The sequence below is a fragment of the Mus caroli genome, unplaced genomic scaffold (genome assembly GCF_978045245.1).
Source record: "Mus caroli unplaced genomic scaffold, Mus_caroli_1 scaffold_1, whole genome shotgun sequence".
Taxonomy (NCBI): Eukaryota; Metazoa; Chordata; class Mammalia; order Rodentia; family Muridae; genus Mus; species Mus caroli.
Genome location: NW_028227256.1, coordinates 56,156,481 through 56,176,312, shown reverse-complemented (window position 1 = coordinate 56,176,312; position 19,832 = coordinate 56,156,481). Strand labels below are relative to the sequence as shown.

Genomic DNA, 19,832 nt, shown 5'->3' with positions numbered 1-19,832 from the left:
CATAATCTCCAGAGAATACCTATATATGGTTAATGTTCATATATAATAACTAGGTAGAAAAGAAATCTTCAAGTGTGTGAAGGGCCATTGCAGGGTGGAGAGTAGCCATCCCACTTGTCCTTGCTTGGCGACGAGTAGAGCAAGAGCAGCTACAGTATTGAAGCATCTTTATAACAGTGTATGAAAGAAGACAGCGAGTAATAGTCATATCTACACTGTGTGTATGTATGTGTGTGGGTGTGTGTATGTGTGAGTGTGTGTGCAAGTAGTGTTTGTGTGAGTGTGTGTATGTGTGAGTATGAAAGTGTGAGTGTGTGTGTGTGTGTGTGTGTGTGTAAGAGAGAGAGAAAGGAGAGAGGAGAGAAGAGGAGAGAGGAGAGTGTGGAGTGTGTATACTTTTTTTTTGAGACATGGTCTCGCTAAGTAGTCCTGGATAGACTGATAATTGCGACACAGTCCAGATTAACCTCAGTTCATGGAAATCCTCCTGCCTCAGCCTTCCACCTACTGGGATTATAGGAAAACTCAAGAAAGAAAACTTTCAGTTGCTTCCCCAATTCTGTGTGTGAGTGTTTGAACATGTGTGTGTATATGTGTACGTGTGCGCATGCGCACAACCCATAGGAGTCATTCTCTGCCTCGACCTTGTGGTTGGTCCCAGGGATTGACCTCAGGCTGTCAAGCTTGGCAAGCAGGAACCTTTAACCTCTGAGCCATTGCTCCCGTCCCTACAAATATTTAGCGAACACTTACAGGCTTTGCCATACATTTCAGAATCCCCATAACAAGGTTACAAAATCATACAATCACTGTCATTTTGTAGATGAAAAAACTAAAGCTCAAGAGATGCTGTCCAAACGTTGTCTATTTTCATAACTACTAAGTGGCGAGAAAAGCCACTGCATCAGCCACCCCCAGCTCAGATGACACTTCAGATGCAAGGAGACGATCCAAAGTGGCCCTTATAGCTCTTTCTAAGAATATGTTCTTTGGCTAGGGGGCAAAAAACAACCTGTTTGTTTGTTTGTGAGTGCTTCCTATTTTGTCCCACATTTCCCATAATTTTCTCCAGGTGGCCAAAAGACAATTTAATGTTAGTGATTAATTTACGTACTTTGTCTTTATTTTTCACAGTACAATTTATCTTCACCAGAAGGCAAGGAGCTGAACCAAGCAAAGCAGCTGATGAAGGCCCCCCGTGTAAAATACCTTGATGCATACACAATATGAATGAGCCTTGAGAACATTATGCTAAGTGAAATAAGCCAGACCCAGAAAGACCAATGTTATACGACTCCAGTGATGTCAGACATGTGATAATTCACAAAGTCACAGAGACAGAAAGTAGTCGAGAGAGACTCTCGGGGGCTGAGTTGGCAGACTAGACAGGACGGTGTTTATGGCTGCAGAGCTTTGGCTGGGGATGATGCGAAGGTTCTGGAGATGATCACAGAGACGCTGACCACCAGTGTGAATGCACTGACTGCAGCGGACCGGACGATTAGATGTTAACATAGCAACATCCTCGTTTTATTGTCATCATTCCTAGGGCTTATTGGGTGTTATGTGATTTTTATTTAATTCCATTTATTTATTGTGTATGTTAGGGGTGGCACATGTGTGGAAGTCAGAGAACATTTTGTGGGAGTTCTCTCCTTCCACAGTGTGGACTGGAGATTCAACTCAGGTTGTCAGGTTTGGTGGCAACTGTCCTTACCCAGTGAGTCATTCCGCTGTCCCATGTGATGGTTTAACATCTACACACTGTGCAATGCTAATATCAGGAACGCTCATCTACTTCAACACTGGCCTTTTGTGTGTGTGTGTGAGTAAAAAACATTTAAAATTCTTTCTTGCATATCCGTGTGTGTGTGTGTGTGTGTGTGTGTATATATATATATGTATATACATGTATACATATATATTCTTTCTTGAATATATATATGTATATATGCAAAACATATATATATATATACATGTAAGAAAGAATTTAAATTTTTTTAATCACAGAAAAATTACACAAAAATATATATGCACATGTGTTATATACACATATGCAAGAAAAGATTTTACATATGTGTTACTTAATTTTTTTCAAAACTCTATTTTTAATCATGGTTCTTAAATGTTTTAACCTCTCTTACAGCCTACTACCCATCAGAGGTAGTGAAAAAGAAAGGATACAGGGGAAGTGGACCTGTTTAGAAAGGTTCTTTGGAGCAACACCTGTCTGCGTTGTTGGAAAATTGGCAGTTCAGTTCACAGGTTAGCAGCGAAGCAGCAGCTCAGTCCTCTGGCAAACACTTCACAGACATAGCGGCAGTCCAGTTTGGTAGAGTCAGGGTAGCAACACGAATCAGCAGTGGTGGCACTGCCTAGCAGAGTCACGGGCCTCAGTTTCAGCCTCAGCTGAGTCAGCAGGAGGGACCAGGAGGACTGCCAGGAGAAGTTCTCAGCTGTGCCTCTCTCAAGGAAGCGAAGATCAGCGAAGAAGGGAGACCAATAAGTGCTGCACAGCTAGCTATACCAGCAAGCCAAGCTCTGTCTCCAGACTGGTCACTGTCCGTTGAGTCCTATTTATACTCCCTCCAAATGTCACGTGTCTACCATGTGCACGGCCTCAGCACGTACATCCAATCAGCCTGAGTCCATGCAAGTGGCAGGAAGTTGCAGCACATCACCAGAAGTTGCTCTCTATGGAGTCCCGACAAATGGAGCTCAACGATGCATGTAAGGTAGACCAGCACATGTGTTGTTAGCCAAGAATCTTTCATCACTAATCCTTTTGCATGCTTGTTTTAGCAGAACATTCTTTCACCTGTGTCTGCTTCATGAGTCTGTCTTAGCCTTTCACCTGTGTCCACTTTAGCTAAAAATTCCTTCACATGTTTGCCCCAGCAAAACACCATCCAGCTGACTTTCCAAAGAACCCTTGTTTCCACTTCACATATGTTATATGTTTATAAAATATGCCCACATACACATACGTACAGAACATTCATGGTTACTTGCAAAATACTGGGCCAGAGACAGCCAGACCTAATTTATCAAACCTGTTTGTAACTTAGTACACATTGAGCAACCTGGAGAATGCTAGGTATACTTTACTGAGACAGGAAAAAAAATCATTCTCATGAGAGAGAGAGAGAGAGAGAGAGAGAGAGAGAGAGAGAGAGAGACAGAGAGAGAGAGAGACAGAGAGAGAGAGAGACAGAGACAGAGACAGAGACAGAGACAGAGACAGAGACAGAGACAGAGACAGAGAGAGGTAACTAGACAGCACAGCTATATCACTGTCTAGAAAGCAAAGTGAAGCAAAGCAAAATATGCCAGAGTGGAAATAAAGCAGAGAAAATCAGGAAAGAAATGGAAACACTCACATAGGCACACACATCCATTCAGATGTGCATGCACACACACATTTATCACACACACTTATATACACACGAGTACACAAAACCTTTCATGCACGTGTATGCACATACTTATATATTCATGCTCACATACACACTCATTCACATGTGTGCAACCAAGGTCCTTAACATCTTCAGCCATGTGCAGGAGCATGACAAATTCCAGACTTCTCTACACAACATAGGAAATCTGTTTTATGAAATTCTAGGAAAATTTGGTGTCCTCTCTCCTGGTATTGAGGATTCAGGGTCAGCACAGGAGTGGCCAAGTGGTACTGCCCAGAAAATGCTGCTGGGTGCCAAGAAAACACAAATAAACATGCAAAGCTGGACCCCTGAATGTCGTTAGTGGGGAGACTTAATAGGCTGGTATGGGACAGCAGGAGTTTCCTAATGACTTATGCGGAAGGAACTCACTTCTGTGACAAATATCATAGTTTCTACCACCTTAGGTGCAGCTCTGTATCTTGAGCAGATAAACGGCTTCATCCATTTCTAAGACAAACTTATCTCCAAGTTTGTAATGTAGGTATTTCTTTTTTCTCATAAGGAACTTTTGTCTTACCTCCCAGATCTTCTCCAGCTGTTCAAGGATGTTGGATACCCCAGGAAACAGAGGTTGACCCTGGAACATTTCAATAAAGATGCAGCCTGCGCCCCTAGCAAAGGAAGCAAGATTATCCATTAGGAGGCTGTTCATATAAAACTGGACATCTACAGTGCCTCCTTCTGAGAAACACTATGGATACTGCTAAACAGGGGACACATGCTATTAAAGAACCCCGTGCCAAAAACTTTCCTAAGAGAGGACAGTAAAGAGATGGTTCAAGTGCAGCGAAGCTAGCCACAGTCTGGCGCATGTTCCAGTTGTAAACCTTAAGCCACCTAAGCTCACCAGCTCTCCATTCTGTGGAGTTGGAAAGCCCTGAGCCCCCAATTTAAATAATTAAACTTAAGTTGCTACCTCCATAAGGTGTTACGGTATGTGCCATTAGGAGAGAAAAAAGCACATTACTTCGTAACTATATACAATTATTCTGTGCTGATCAAAAACTTAAAAATATTTTTGAAGACTCTAATCCTGAGTGTGGTTATATTCCTAGTCTTTGGGAGGTTGAAGCAGGCAGAAAAAAGATTACAACACACACACACACACACACACACACACACACACACTCACACACTTTGTAAATCCTATTATGATGTAGTCAAAATGCTTATTTTATCCTTACTGGTAGGGTTAGTATAAATTTAATTAAGCATGGGTTACTTTCTAATATATCATACTTATACAGGCAAAAATGGAACGTTAAAATAAAATAAATTGGTTTAAGTGTTCTTTCTGCACATTCAGCATTTGATCCCGAATCTCTGATATGCTAACCCATGGTATCATCCTCTGTGTTAAGAGCTGATGGTGCAGCAAGTTTTAAAATAAGCCATAAAGGAAAGAACTAGGCGTCACTGGTGCTGAGCGTCTAAGTGACTCTACAATTACACAGCTAGTTTACTCTTGACTCCTGCTTGAAGAATGTTACTAAATGTGTCTGATTCACTTCTCCGTTTGGTACCTACAGGTTCCAATAAAGCAAACCTCCTTGTTTGAAGGCTTCCCTTCAGTTACTTCAATTACCCATCCTCCCAATAAAAGAAAGCTTTTGTTGCCTTATAACAAAGCATATCTTCATAGTATCTTCTTTCTGTGGTGCTAGCAGCCAAACCTGGGCTTCCTGAGTATTTAGCAAGCACACTCACTACCACTGAGCCACAGTCTGGACCTACCTCGGTCTTTCACACTTGTGACTATGGGAAGCTGAGGAAGAAGTCTTTTTGTTGGACAACTTCATGCTACCCTTTATCATCAACACTAGGATTATTACAATGTTACAGAAAGGGTATTTTGGCAAAATCTAGAACATTTGGGCCATTATGCAAGCATCACAAAATGGCATAGGTCTTTCTGTTGTAGAGAAAAAAAATGCTGTTTAGTTAAAAAATTCCATTTGCATTTTTAAAATTTATTTATTATATGTAAGTACACTGTAGCTGTCTTCAGACACTCCAGAAGAGGGCGCCAGATCTCGTTGAGGATGGTTGTGAGCCACCATGTGGTTGCTGGGATTTGAACTCTGGACCTTCGGAAGAGCAGTCGGGTGCTCTTACCCACTGAGCCATCTCACCAGCCCTCCATTTGCATTTTAAGTAGCTTGAAACCTATATCTAACAGATTGAGAGTTTAAGGATATCCCTACACATATTATATGTAGTATATATATATTATATATGTGTGTGTAATATGTATATGCACGTGTATATGCTTCTACCTATGCTCCGTATTATTTTAAGACAAACCCCTGAATCAGTACTTAGACTTGGATCCATTAAGTACCATCAATATTTAAGTAAATTTTTAATTATTTAATCTAATGCTTTTGTTAAAACAAAGAGGCTGATTCTTAAATACTTCAATGAGTACTGTACTCAGTGAGTTTGAGCTAACATTTTTAAAGCTGAAAGCATTTTGGGGTATAATTGTTGTTCTGAAAACCATCCAGTCTACCATCCTGTTATGCAATTGTTTTCCAGAACTGAGTTAATTTTTATTTGTCTCTTCAGTTTAAGAACTCGGCTTGAGAGCCAAGTGTGGTGGCACACACCCTTAGTCCCAGCACTCCAGAGAGGTAGAGACAGGTAGAGACAGAGGTAGAGACAGAGACAGAGGTGAGGCAGAGGCAGAGGCAGAGGCAGAGGCAGAGGCAGAGGCAGAGGCAGAGGCAGAGGCAGAGGCAGAGGCAGAGGCAGAGGCAGAGGCAGAGGCAGAGGCAGAGGCAGAGGCAGAGGCAGAGGCAGAGGCAGAGGCAGAGGCAGAGGCAGAGGCAGAGGCAGAGGCAGACCCATGAGTTTGAGGCCAGGCTGGTCTACAGAGTGAGTTCCAGGAGAGCCAGGTCCTACATAGAGAAACCCAGTCTTAAAAAATGTGGTGGTGGGGTAGGGTGGGGGGATAGGGTCTCTAAACTATCTCACACACATACCCAAACCAAAACCTAAAAAACAAACCAAACAAAAAACAAAAGCAAACAAAACAAAACAACAACACACACACACACACACACCTGCTTTAAACTTTCTCCACATGCAGACCCAGCTAAGGAGCCAGTTCCTATTTCCTTTTATTCTTCTGGTTTGTTTTCAGTCTTCATTCTTGTGACTCTTCTTACACCCTGCCGGTCTGTCACCCGGCTTCCAGTGGGGTTTCAGTCCATAGATACTGGTGGGTGGGTGGGTGGGTGGGTGGGGTGGGAGGAAGCAGCCCCTGTAGCAGAGGCCTCACTCACAGTGGGAAACAAAGAGCAGGTGGCCTCAAACAGTGCATCCTTCTAGAAGGGCAAGTTGGCAGGGGTCAATTTATGGCTCTAAATGTGGTTCTTCAGTCGAGTTAGAACAAACAGCTACAATCTTTTCTGCATTTTCTGGCTATCTTCCGATTTTCCCCCTTCTCTATTCTAAGCATGAACAAATTCTTCCAGAAGAACAAGATTCCTCGGATTCCTTAGGCAAACCCCTAGGGGAGAAAACCATCTCAGGAGGTTTTAGCTTTTCAGAGATGTGAGGAGCATATAAAAATTCTGTGGGGCGAAATGAATTCATATTTCATTTTTTACTGTTGAAGCTAATTCAGCATACCGTGACAGATGCCAATAACATGACATTTCCAGTCACTTTCCTTGGGCCACATTTTAGATTTGAAGGTTTTCGACAAGAAGTCTGACAGTAGAGAATCAGGCAGGGACTGCTTTCTATAATTGGAAAGCCAGCAGCCACCTGCAGTCAGCAGCAAAGATGGACCCTATGTTTCAAAATCAAGCCATCCTTAAAACCCAGTGTGCTAGGGGCTGGAGAGTTGGCTCAGTGGTTAGAGCACTGGTTGCTTTTACAGAGGACTTGAGTCCAGCACTTACATTGGGCAGCTCATTAACACCAATAATTCCAGCTCCAGGGGATCCAATATCCTCTTCTGGTCTCCATGAATAGCAGCTCTCTCCCTCTCCCCCTCCCCCTTATCCTCCCCCCCCCCCCACATCTCTCTCAAACACACTAAAAACCCGAATGTAATAGACTAGGATGAACCTTAAAAACACTATACTAAATGAAAGAAACCGGACGAGCAAGCGCACGTATTGGTATAATTCCAGTTATGTGAGATACTCTGAACAATCAACCGCGCTGAGCTGCAGAGAGTGCAGTGGTGGTTCCCAGGGGCTGCTGGGAAAGTTTAGTGGGAGTACAGTTTCCGTATGGGATAATGAAAGGTCGTAGAGATGCACAGAAAAGATGGTCACAGAACACAAATGTACCGAATGCCACTGGATCGTTTCAAATGGCTAAATATGCTGTTGTATGTTATGTTAATATAGATCCTCCCCTCAAAAGCAAGCAAGCAAGCAAACAAAAAACTACCACATAGAGTTTACACCTTTATGTGTAAACATCTTTTCTCCTCAGAATCCCTAATGAGGGACTTTTAAGTTCTGAAGAGAACAAGGAGAAAGACAAGCAGGAGAAAGTGGTGGAAGACTAGAGAACACTGGCTAAGAACCTTTGTCATAATTCGCTAGCGCCATGTGCCTTTGCTCTGGGCCCCCACTGACAGTGTGGCCCACAGGGTCTCCCCAAAGGTGATGATTGCTTCCCCAAAAACAAAATCATCTGCCACGGGTCCACGGCTGCCTACAAAGGTGTGCAGTCCAGTGACGGAGGGTTGCATACAGCGCCTACCAGAATAGAATCCTCTCTACTCCCTGGTTCTCTTCCTCTCTGCCCACTCCTCCTTTTATTACCCTGAAAAAGAAGCAGGAGAAGTAGGAGGATCTTGGTGTGAAGCCCAGTTTTTAGCAAGGCCTTTAAAGTGAGCAGCCAGTAAGCCCAGGGGCAATGCCGGCTGTTCTATTTGTGTTACTTTTTAGTTTTTACTAAGTGAACAATAGTGGGATGAGTAGAAATAATGGAAACGATTTTAATTTATTAGTGGGATGTGTGTCATCAGAGGACCACTTCTCGGAGTTGGTTCCCTCCTTCCACCTTATGTGGGTTCTAGATGTCGGATCCCAGGCTATCAGGCTTTGGTGGCAGGTGCCCTAACTTGCTGAGTCATCTCATTGGTTAGATAGTACTCTTTATTGGTCAGCTTCCCCCAGGATCTAACCTAGGGCCACGACTGCATGTGGACGGATGAGACGTCTCTGTGGCACCTTCCATCTGGAATTGTCCTCTCTTTTTCTCTGGCTTATGATTCCAGATCTGGGTACACGGTGTACCAATAGACTGCTTGCCTAGCATGTACAAGGCACATGCAGGGTTCTAGTCCCAGCACCACTAAAAGAAAAATAATTGAAAAAAATATATAAACACAAAACCTTTGATCCTTCAAAGATTAGAGACCAATTGCTTTAGTAGACTGTTCCTGGAGTTGGGCTTCTCTGACACTTCTTCGTGATCAGAATTGGATAGATTTTCTTCTTCCAGGAATACCATATTATAAATGGCATTGGGTTCTAAGTACATCCTAGTTGGAGGAACACGTTGGGCTTCCCATTATTCATTCTATCCCTTTAATTGCTGCTGTAAGGTGTGGTCCACCAAGTTTCTCTGCCATAAAGCTATTATTTTTTCTTGTAATTGATAAGTAATTTGTGCAGCTGTGCTTTGTGGCTATGTAAACATCTTAGTCTTCAGCAATGTGTCCCCCTTTAGTTACACATCGGTGAGCTGAACCCTGTTTCAACTTAGTCCTACTGTACTGGTTGCAAAATAGTGACTTGCCAACTGTATCAGTTTTTTTCCCCTTCTGTCATTAGTTGGCATTCTATGGGGGCTTGGGGTGGGGAGGGACTTCTCCTCCCAGCCCTCTGGCTCGCTAGCCAGCTGTCTCCAGTATGGACTCTTACTTTACTCACTAGGCTATAATTAATTTCTCTCATAATTTACTTTGATGTTAAAAGTGTCCCAGATTTAGCCAGAAGAAGTTTCCTAGACTGCTTCCCATGTTCTTTTGACATGTCTCCATTTGCTTTGTATCATTTTGTAAAGAGTCCCAGTGGAGGGATAAGAACATCAACCCACCCACAAAACCTTCGACCCAAAATGTCCTGCCTACAAGAAGTGCAGGGACAAAGATGGAGCAGAGACTGAGGGAGTGGCCAACCAATGTCTACCCCGAATTGAGACCAATCTCATGGGCAAAAATTAATCTCTGACACTCTCAATAATACTTTGCTATGCTTGCAGACAGGGGTCTAGCATAACTGTCTTCTGAGAGGCTCCACCCAGTAGTTGACCAAAACAGATGCAGAGACCCTCAGCTAAACATTAGACAGAGCATGCCAAGTTTTGTGGAAGAGTTGGGGGAAGGATTGAGGGATCTGAAGGGGAGAGGAACTCCACAGCAAAACCAACAGAGTCAACTAACCTGGACCCTTGGGGCTCTCAGAGAGTGAACCACCAACCAAAGGGCATACATGGGCTGGACCTAGTCCCCTCCCCCATAGGAAGCAGATGTGCAGCTTGGTCTTCATACACGTCCCCCAACAACTGGAGTGGGAGACTTACCCTGACTCTGTTGCCAGCCTGTAGATCCTGTTTCCCTAACTGGGCTGCCTTGTCTGGCCTCAGTGGGAGAGGATGTGCCTAGTCCTATAGTGACTTGAGGTGCCAGGGTGGGTTGGTTCTTGGAGAAGAAGGGGAAGGGGAGTTAGGAAGGGGCTGTGTGAATGGGAACTGGAAGGAGGAGGGGGCTGTGATCGGATGTAAAGTGAATGAATTAATTAATTAATAGGGAAAAAAAGAATACAGTTTGGTCCAACAAGATGTTCCAGGTCCCTCTTAGAGTACCCTGCCCCCACCTTAAAATCAGACAATTGCTCCAAGAACCATAGCTCTTTTTAGTAAACAGTGATATAAAGAGTTCAAGATCTAGATTTTAAACTGACACTTAGGTAAGATACATTAATAACTAAAAGGGTCTCAAAAAAGTTTTAACCACTGTAGAGAGATGGCTCAGCAGAGCATTTGCTGTTCTTGCAGAGGACCCAGGTTTGTTTTCCAGCATTCAGGCTGACCTCAAACTCCCCACATAGCTGGAGATGGCCTTGAACTCTAGCTCCCCGCTCTGCCACCCCCACCATCTTCCTTTTTTTTTTTTTTTTTTTTTTAAAGATTTTATTTATTTATTATATGTAAGTACACTATAGCTGTCTTCAGACACTCCAGAAGAGGGTGCCAGATCTCATTGCGGATGGTTGTGAGCCACCATGTGGTTGCTGGGATTTGAACTCTGGACCTTCGGAAGAGCAGTCGGGTGCTCTTACCCACTGAGCCATCTCACCAGCCCATCCCCACCTTTTCGCTAGTGCTGAGCATATAAGAATTCACCACTACACCTGCCAGGGTGCTAGGGATGGGAGAGACTGAGTTGTGTGTGTGTGCTAAGCAAGTTCTCTACCAATTGAGCTGTGTCCCACCTTTAATAATCATCTTAAAGGAGGCAGGAGAGATGGCTCAGCAGTTAAGAGCATTAACTGCTCTTCCAGAAGTCCTCAGTTCAATTCCCAGCAACTATATGGTGGCTCACAACCATCTGTAATGGAATAGGATGCCCCCTTCTGGTGTGTCCGAAGATAGCTACAGTGTACTCATATACATAAATAAATAAATCTTAAAATAAAAAAAATCATCTTAAAAAAATATATCCAGGCTACATTCCAGAAGAATTCAACATGTGTTACTCCTTTGAGGTAGTGATCGTGAAAATTGGACTTTTATTAAATTTCATTGCCTATTGGACATAATATCAGTGAATATATTTGCTGTATTTATCCACTTAGAAAAACACGATTTAAAAATATTGTTTTGAAAAGATAGGTGGTATTGTGATACACACCTTTAATCCCAGCACTGGGGAAGCAGAGGCAGGTGGATCTATGTGTTCAAGGCCAGCCTGATCTATAAGCAAGTTCCAGGATACCCAGGACTACATAGAGAAACCCTGTCTCAAAAGAACAACCAACCAACCAAACATAACATAAAATAAACTTTACACAAAATCTTTAAAATTTAAAAATTTATTTTAATTTTATGTGTACAGGCATCTTATCTACATGTATAATCTATGCACCACATGCGTGCCTAGTACCCAAAAAGCCCAGAAGGAGTTTTTGAATCCCCTGGGACTGGAATTACAGACAGTTATGAGCAACCATATGTGTGCTGGGAATCAAACCTGGTCCTCTGGAAGGGCAGACAGTTCTCTTAATTTTTGAGCCATCTCCCTAGCCTTCAGGGTTGGGGTAGGGAGTGGTAACTTGAAAGGTGGTAACCTTTCTTCACTGTTTAAAACTATATAAAATCATAACATTATAATGTTATATAATATACAAACTATATTGCTATACATAAAGCATAGATAGATAGATAGATAGATAGATAGATAGATAGATAGATAGAGATATATGATCTCCAGTATTTTCAAGTGCAAGTTCCCTCCGAGGGAACCCATCTTTATTTAGGCCTCAAAACCTCCACAAATGACTTTGTGTGTCTCCACTCATGGGCCCTGATGCTCTCCTGCAGCGTGTTCTGATCGTTCCTTTTCTGTCGTTTCTTGTTGTTTTGCTTTAAATAAAGTTTCCTTGCCACTTTTCACACATTAAAAGTATCACAGATATAATTCCAGGAAACTTAACACATAACTATCAAAAGCCATGTGCTTGGGGAGAGATAGCATATGCAAGTACCAAGGGAGACTTTTTGCTTTAGATACATAAGGCCTTAAACAGAAAGCTATAACACATTATAAAAACACAGTCATTGAAGAAGACATAAGCAGGAAAAATCACCAGTGTTAAAATTACAAACTTTGTGTAAGGGCTGGCAAGCTGTCTCAGTGAGTAAAGGTGCCTGCTACCAAAACTACCGATCTGAGTTCAGTTCCCGGAACCCACACAGTGGAAGGGGAAACCAACTCCTGCGAGCTGTATTCCAGACCCTCCATACTCACTGCGGAATCAGCATCTACACATGCAAAGATAAAGGGAGACAGAGAGACCAACAGAATCATCATAATAAATAGACCACAGGAAAGTTTACAAGGAACAAATAATCCAGGAAAAGATGTTCAACCTCAACAGCGTTAGGGAGTGAAAATGTGCGCACTTGACTGGCAAATGACAGATTCTACAGTGAGAGGAGGTTGGTGTGGATGTCCCCAAGATGCTGTCCTATGACGCTGGCCTGCTGACTATCACAACTACTTTAGGAAAAGGCGACACTATTTTGTGAAGTTGAACATTCATGTATTCTCTGGGACAAAACACACATGTCCATAGTAAATGCTCTAGAAAACTTAGAGTGTAGTTGTGCACACCTGTGATGCTAGCACTTGGTGCTGGGGGGGTGGGGCGGTGGTAATGAGGATAAAGGAACAAACAAACTAACAAAATCAAAAGACAAAAAAAATCCATGAAATACAAACACCAGTTCTGCTCAAAATAGCAGAAACAAGTGCAACAGATGTAACTTGGTGGTAGTGCCCTTGCCTAGTACAAATGAGCTTCAGTGCTGGGTTACAGTTCAACACACACACACACACACACACACACACAGAGAGAGAGAGAGAGAGAGAGAGAGAGAGAGAGAGAGAGAGAGAAAGAGAGAGAGAGAGAGATTAAGCCTGGCACGGTTGGCTAACCTGCTAAAGGTACTTGCTGCTAAGCCCAATGACCTGCATTTGATCTGAATGACCCAAACAGTAGAAGAGAACTAACTCCTGCAAGTTTTCCTCACCTCATATTTGAGCTGTTGTACTCATCTCTGGCCCCCAAATAAGTAAGTAAGTAAATAAACAAATAAGTAAATGTAACTTTTAAAAATTACTCTTAAAAGATCAAAACTAGGCAAAGACAAAATAGTTTAAAGAATATAAACAAAACAGAAAAGTATTGTTTCTAACGGGGGAAAGGGTTTGACGACTGAAAACTAACATAAAGTTCAGGTAGATTCCCCTTCCACAGTGGGCAGGCTGGCAGGAAAGGAAGGTACACATGACTGTAGGACAGTACTGACTGATGCGGCCATCGTAGGCGGTGCTGAGGGCGTGCGATGCTTCTGAAGCTGCCTCGGTGCTCTCTGTATGACATCACTGCCTCAGTGCTCTCTGTGTGACATCACTGCCTCGGTGCTCTCTGGGTGACATCACTGACTTTTGTGCTGGGTAATTGTTTTCCTTGGGAGCTGTCTTTGCCGTACAGGACACTAAGCAGCATTCCTAGTGTCTCTACCTTCCCTTCCACCAGCTGTGACAACAAAGATTCTATAGACATTACCATAAGTATGACAAAATGACCCATGTGTGTGTGTATGTGTTAAATATTCTATAATAAAACAAGGTTTCAAATTGATGGGTAGAAGGTCCCCTACTGCCTGGGAAACACAAGCTGGAAGGCATCATTAGGAGCACAGCCTGGCTCTGAAGGCCTTTGAAGTTGAGCCTGCAGAACAGTGAGGCTGGCAGCCCAGAGCAGTTGAGTAGCAGTGACTGCTCTAGAAATGGCGCTCAGTCCCAGAAGCCTGCAACTAATTACTCTTGGGGGAAAGGTCTTCATTTCTTAATTCTTTGAGAAATCTGAAAGTGTAATCCTGCTTAAAAATTACCTGCTTAATTAAAAAAAAAATCTATTGTTGACTTACACTGCAGACACTGGAGTGAGAGGATTTGAGCTGGGTCTGCTCTGAAAGCTTCCTCCCATGAAGAGGAGCTGTTTCAGTACAGGAAGGTGCTCTGCAGGCTGCTAAGGGAGGGAGGCAAGGACAGTCCTACCCAGCTGAGAGACCTGTGATCCAAAACAATGACTACCAGGCCAAGCTGTGGGTGCCATAGTGCCATGCATCTTTTGGCAACAACCAACAGCTCTCTCATTGGACTTAGGGCCTGCTTAACAGGAAGGAAGTCACGCCTCACACTGAAAACCTAGCCAACTACTGAGCCTCGTGAGGTCATGGGTCTTAGAGGAGAAACTACCAACCTCGTCTTATTAAAGCAGCCCAATGCTTACCTGCATTCTAAAAATGTATCCTTATATCCACAAAGAACTGTAGCTCTTGTCCCTCATCGAAGAAGCTTCTCTTTGCGACAGACAGACAGACAGACAGACAGACAGACAGACAGACCAACAACGGTAAAGCTGAAGAGTCCAGCAGATCAAGGGTGCCTATCCCCACCTACAACCCAGCTCCTACACCGGAAGCCCAGGCAGCAGGAGAAAGAGGGGCGGAGACACTGTAAAAACCGAGGACCAGAAGTCTGCTGGGAGCTCGCTCGCATCTCCCAGAAACGACAATGAAGCTTTACCTCACGGCACTTCAATAATATGGCTGCTTAAGCAAGATCCAAACAAGAACACCAACAGGGACGTTAACACGGAAGGAGCAAGTTTCACAGGGCCCACCCCTTAGACAAGGAACTACAGGTGGCTAAGAAATGGTGCCCAGAGCTGAAAAATTAGCCTTCCCCTGGGATCAAACCCCTAATTGGTTATCCAATACCAAGTGGTCAGCCCTGAAATCATATACATACAGGTGATATTGAATGAACTCAGCAGCTTGTATTTACATATTTAAGATATATATGTAGATGAATATTATATATCTAAGCTGTATATTCAATATATATATATACATATATAAGATACATACACATACAGACATACAGAGACAGACACAGACATACACACACATACATATATATATACATATATAATCAGTATGTTCTTACATATTTGTAAGAACAATTAAAGAAAAGGAGGCCATGAATATGTGAGGGGGTGAGGAGAGAGACATAAGTGGGGTTGGAATGAGAAAAGGGAAGGGAGAAATGATGTAATTATATTTAATCAATTTTTAAAAACTCTTCGGTTACCCAAATAAAAAGAAAATACTATTTTTGTCACATTCAAATCAAATAACAGCTGGACTTCGAAAATAAAATTTTGAAGACAAAAACACTATTATTGATTTTTTTAAAATAGAAACCATGTTTCTATAAAGCCTTGGAATATTTTATTACCTTTGAGGAGTTGGCTAGGCCTGTGAGGTCACTACACATCTAATGTGGTCCTCATATAACTGGATAGCTCTAGAAGCTAATGGGTCTGGCAGATGGCTCCATGGGTAAAAGAGCCTGTTGCTAAGCCTGGCAGCTTGAGTTTGATTCCCCAGGACCCCCACGGTGAAAAGAGAACTGGCTTCCTGTCCTCTGATAACAGGAAAGCTAGAAGGAGTATGCGGTATAATGAGAGAGCACTGGGGACAGAAGGCGCCTTGGGCAAGTCCTCTTTGGACCATTGCTTCTTTAACAGTTAAAGCCCAGAATTCAAGTAAGGCTTTGTGTATTGCAAAGTAACTGATGCTTCAGCATTTCAATGCACAAACAATGATTATCCATGAGTGTAGTTGTTAAGATGAACACAGGCGGCAAGGCGACCACCGATGGACATCTTCATTTTGGGGGCACTAGATCTTACCATATGTCTAGCTCAGAGGAGTACTCAGTGGCTCCCAGCAAAGCGTCAGGTGGCCGGTACCAGAGTGTCACCACTTCTGAAGAGTATGTCTGGCTAGGAATGGACTTGGCTCGAGCAAGACCTGTCCAAAGAGAATGAAGATAGCACCCATTATCCTGGGTCTTTTGGGGAGGCATGGTGACTGACATACCAAGGAGTGTGTAAATGGCAGAACAAACAACCTGAAGGGTAACAGGCCAATGGTGGGTGCTCTCACCAGAAGCACTCAACTAGCCTGAGGTTTATGTATATTGCAGCAAGAAGATTTCTTAGCTTCGACCTGCTCTGTAACTAGATGAGGCAGCCAAGAATGATCAGTCAACTAAGTTCTTGCCCACTTGCTATGAATGGAGGTGATGTTGAATGAACGTCCAGGTCCTTCTCTTTCCTCTGAGCTATGATGAGCTGGGGTGACAGCTATGCTGAAATATCTGAGCAATATCTGTAGGATGGTGGAACCACATGACAGATGAAAACTGGACAATGACACTATGGGGCTCCCATGACAGCTTTGACTGCTCTGGTGAGTAAGGTTGTTTCTAGAGCACTATACCACTATACTGTGGGTCTCTACAGTAGCAGTGAAATAATATGGTTCAGGATGAATGTGTCTGCTTTACATTTCTGTAGTCTAGGATACTCTCTACCAGTTTAGTAGAAAGAGAGAGGACTGTTGGTCCAAGTCAGTAGACTGAGGTCACTTCCTCTCAAGTGCTTCTCTGCAAAACAAGAGTGTAAGTCAGTGTTCCATCTCCCAGAACAGCAGCACCCACAGCTGGGGAAACCTTACGAGAGGAGTTATCGTGTGGAGAGTTGGTAAATGGCTAGCTGCTTAATGCGCATGTGTTGGGATGAGCCATCACTGCAAAGCAAAATCCTCTGGATGTCATTTGTTATCCTCCAACAAAGAAGCCTGGTTTCTTGTCTCATGAGAACCAATGTGTCAGAGCTGGGGAGGCAGCCCAGTGGTAGAGCAGTTTCCTAGCATACACAAAGCCCAGTGTCTAAAACAAACAAACAAACAAACAAACACCAAAGACCAAACCAAACAAAAAAACCTCACTAGACCCCATGTGTCAGTCCAGTGTGGTGGTACATACTTGTAATCTCTGCACTTGGGAGACAGAGCCAGGAGGATTGCTGCTAGTTTAAGGCCAAGCCTGGGTCTACACAGTGGGTTTTAGGTCAACCAGGGCTACATAGTGAAATCCCATCTTTAAAAAAATGTAGTACTGAACATTTAGTATTACACTACGAATATAATGATAAGCAAACATAGACTCTCAACTACCTGCTAATGAAGAATAAAATCTAAAATCACATATAAGTATTTACATATATTATATGTTTATGAATTTCTGTATTACATGTCTGTGGATATAAACTACAGTATATGCTAAAATGGAAAGACAGTTATAGAGGAATGTAGTCAAGCTGATGTTGACATTTAAGGGTACAGAACAAGTGTCATTTCCATTTATGCAGGAGGTCATGCTACATTCTCAGGTCAACTTCTCTGTTCTGCCATCCTAGGATAGTGATCTGTTCTGACAGAGTTGCCATTATCCACTTAGATATAGAGACATGTCCTAAGTACAGTCTACTCCACAGACGTCACTACAACAAACGTGACATTGGGATGGTATGAGGACCTATTTTAGGCCTCTGGCTAGATGAGTCTTAATGGAATTCCAAGAGACTCCCACACTCTCCCTCCTTCTTGCCTCATATTTCCTGTCTGTCAGTTTGACAGCCACACACAGCATCCCATTCTTGGGCTCTGGCTTTCAAAGGGCAAGCCTAACTGATGCCTGGAGCAAGCGCGTACAGAAGATTCATTGTTCACAGGCCCGAGGAGACCTGAGGGGCGACTCACCAAAATCAGCCAGTTTGAGCTCTCCCAGGTGACTGAGGAGCAGGTTCTGAGGTTTCAGGTCCCTGTGGAGAACACGCTGGTGGTGGATGTATGCCAGGCCCCGCAGAAGTTGAAACATGAAAAGCTGGAAGAAATGAACACCATACCTAAGGACATTTGAGCCACTGTGCGTTGTAAATCAAAAACACTCCTCTAAAAGAATATAGTGAAAGTGTCTCCTGAGAGATGTGTGTGTGTGTGTGTGTGTGTGTGTGTGTGTGTGTGTGTGTGAGAGAGAGAGAGAGAGAGAGAGAGAGAGAGAGAGAGAGAGAGAGAGAATTTTTTTAGAATTGTTGAGAAAGGTGGGGTATTTCAAGTAGACTGCATCTCAAACAAAAAATTCTGGCTTTTCCTGCCACCTTATTTCCTTGATACTGAAGGAGATGCCCATCCCTAAACATCTAAAGTGAAATCTTGAGGTCTCCTTAGGAGCACTTGTATTAATTAAGATGTGAAAGATAACTTTTTTTTTTTTTTCCCACAGATGAACTTGGCATGTCAGGTCAAAGTTGACCTGGAAATCACAGTCTGGATTACAATTGCTTTGTTTTTTTTCAGGCTCTGATACAAACCCATTTAAAGCTTTAATACCAGGAGACACAACTGGGAAATCAATTTTAAATGGCATTAAGAAATAAAGCAGAGCTGGGAACTTGGCTCAGGGGTTAAGAGTGCTGTTGCTCTTCCAGAAGACCCGGGTTCGATTCCCAGCACCCACATGGCAGCTTGCAACTGCCTGTCACTCCAGTTCCAGAGGATTTGGCACCTTTACACAGATACACATGCAAGCAAAACATCAATGTATGTAAAAAGGGGAGGAGAATGAAGGAGAGGGTGAGGTGGCTCAGTAGGTAAAGGTATCCTCTATGTAAGCCTTGAACCCTCTGCTCAGCACCCAGAAGCCACATCCAGGTGGAGGGAGAGGATCGACTTCACAGAGCTGTCTTCTGACGCCAGCCTCCATATGCGCACACAAGTGATTGATTTTTGTTTTGTTTTTAAATATGAGGAAAAGAAATAAAGGATTTTACTGTCTTCATAAGTTATTTAAAACCCTTGAATTCAAAGTTGGAAATGAGGAAAATATCTAGTATGTGTCAGAAGGGAAGAGAGCCGGTTACCTCACGCAGACACTGAGATGCTTAGTGCCCAACAGAGTGCCCGGATGTAGACACTGTACACTAATCCGTCACCTTCCTCCTACTTGCTGTTCTGTCCCTCTCCTCTCCGACTCCTCGGGCTCCCCCTGGCTTTTGTAAGTGGTAAAGCCCCGGGGGTATTGAAGTATGGTATCTCACAGCATCTTAAAACTCTAGCCTTACCAAACCTCACCTCCCACTCATGTTTCCACCCCCTCAAGCCGGTCTCTTCCTCCAACATGTAGAGTAGAGCCAAACCTGAAGGCGCTTTCGCAATTAATGCTAAGCTAGATCTTGGCTCCTGGTTCTAGAGCAGCTTCCCACACCCCGGAGTTCAGGCATGATGAAGTAATTCTGTTGAGTTAGTGCCATCTGGGACACAAGTCCCTCAAAGCCACAACTGGAGTCTTAGCACTTGAGAGTTTAAGGCAGGAGAATAACATGTGTGTGTGTGAGGATTAACCTACATATTAAGACACCATCTTTAAAAAACAAAACAAAACAAAACAAAACAAAAAAAAAACAGAGCAGACAACAAAAGAGAAAGCACAATGACAATAGGATTAACCAAGTCGGGACAGAGAAGGCCATGGTTCTCTATTTCTGAAGTATCTATCCCTGAGTCTTGTTCATCAGGAATCAGAAACAAGGCGTTAGGAAGATGGCTGAGTCAGCAAAGTGCTTACTGTGCAAGCATAAGGACCTGAGTCTAGAGCTCCACCATCCATACGACAGCTGGGGTGTGGCAGCCCGC

General features: G+C 43.2%; 1 protein-coding gene across 3 annotated transcripts in view; it reads right to left on the bottom strand.

Moving 5' to 3' along the window:
• Cdk15 (cyclin dependent kinase 15) overlaps positions 1 to 19,832 on the bottom strand; it is an 88,473-nt gene that overhangs the window by 39,586 nt on the left and 29,055 nt on the right. For all 3 annotated transcript variants that reach the window (XM_021169327.3, XM_085838600.1, XM_021169401.3), the window contains exons 7-9: positions 17,901 to 18,024; positions 15,986 to 16,106; positions 3,979 to 4,072 (exon numbers count right to left, since the gene is read on the bottom strand). In XM_021169327.3, coding sequence (XP_021024986.1) covers positions 3,979 to 4,072; positions 15,986 to 16,106; positions 17,901 to 18,024 — 339 coding nt within the window. The remainder of the gene's footprint in view (positions 1 to 3,978; positions 4,073 to 15,985; positions 16,107 to 17,900; positions 18,025 to 19,832) is intronic.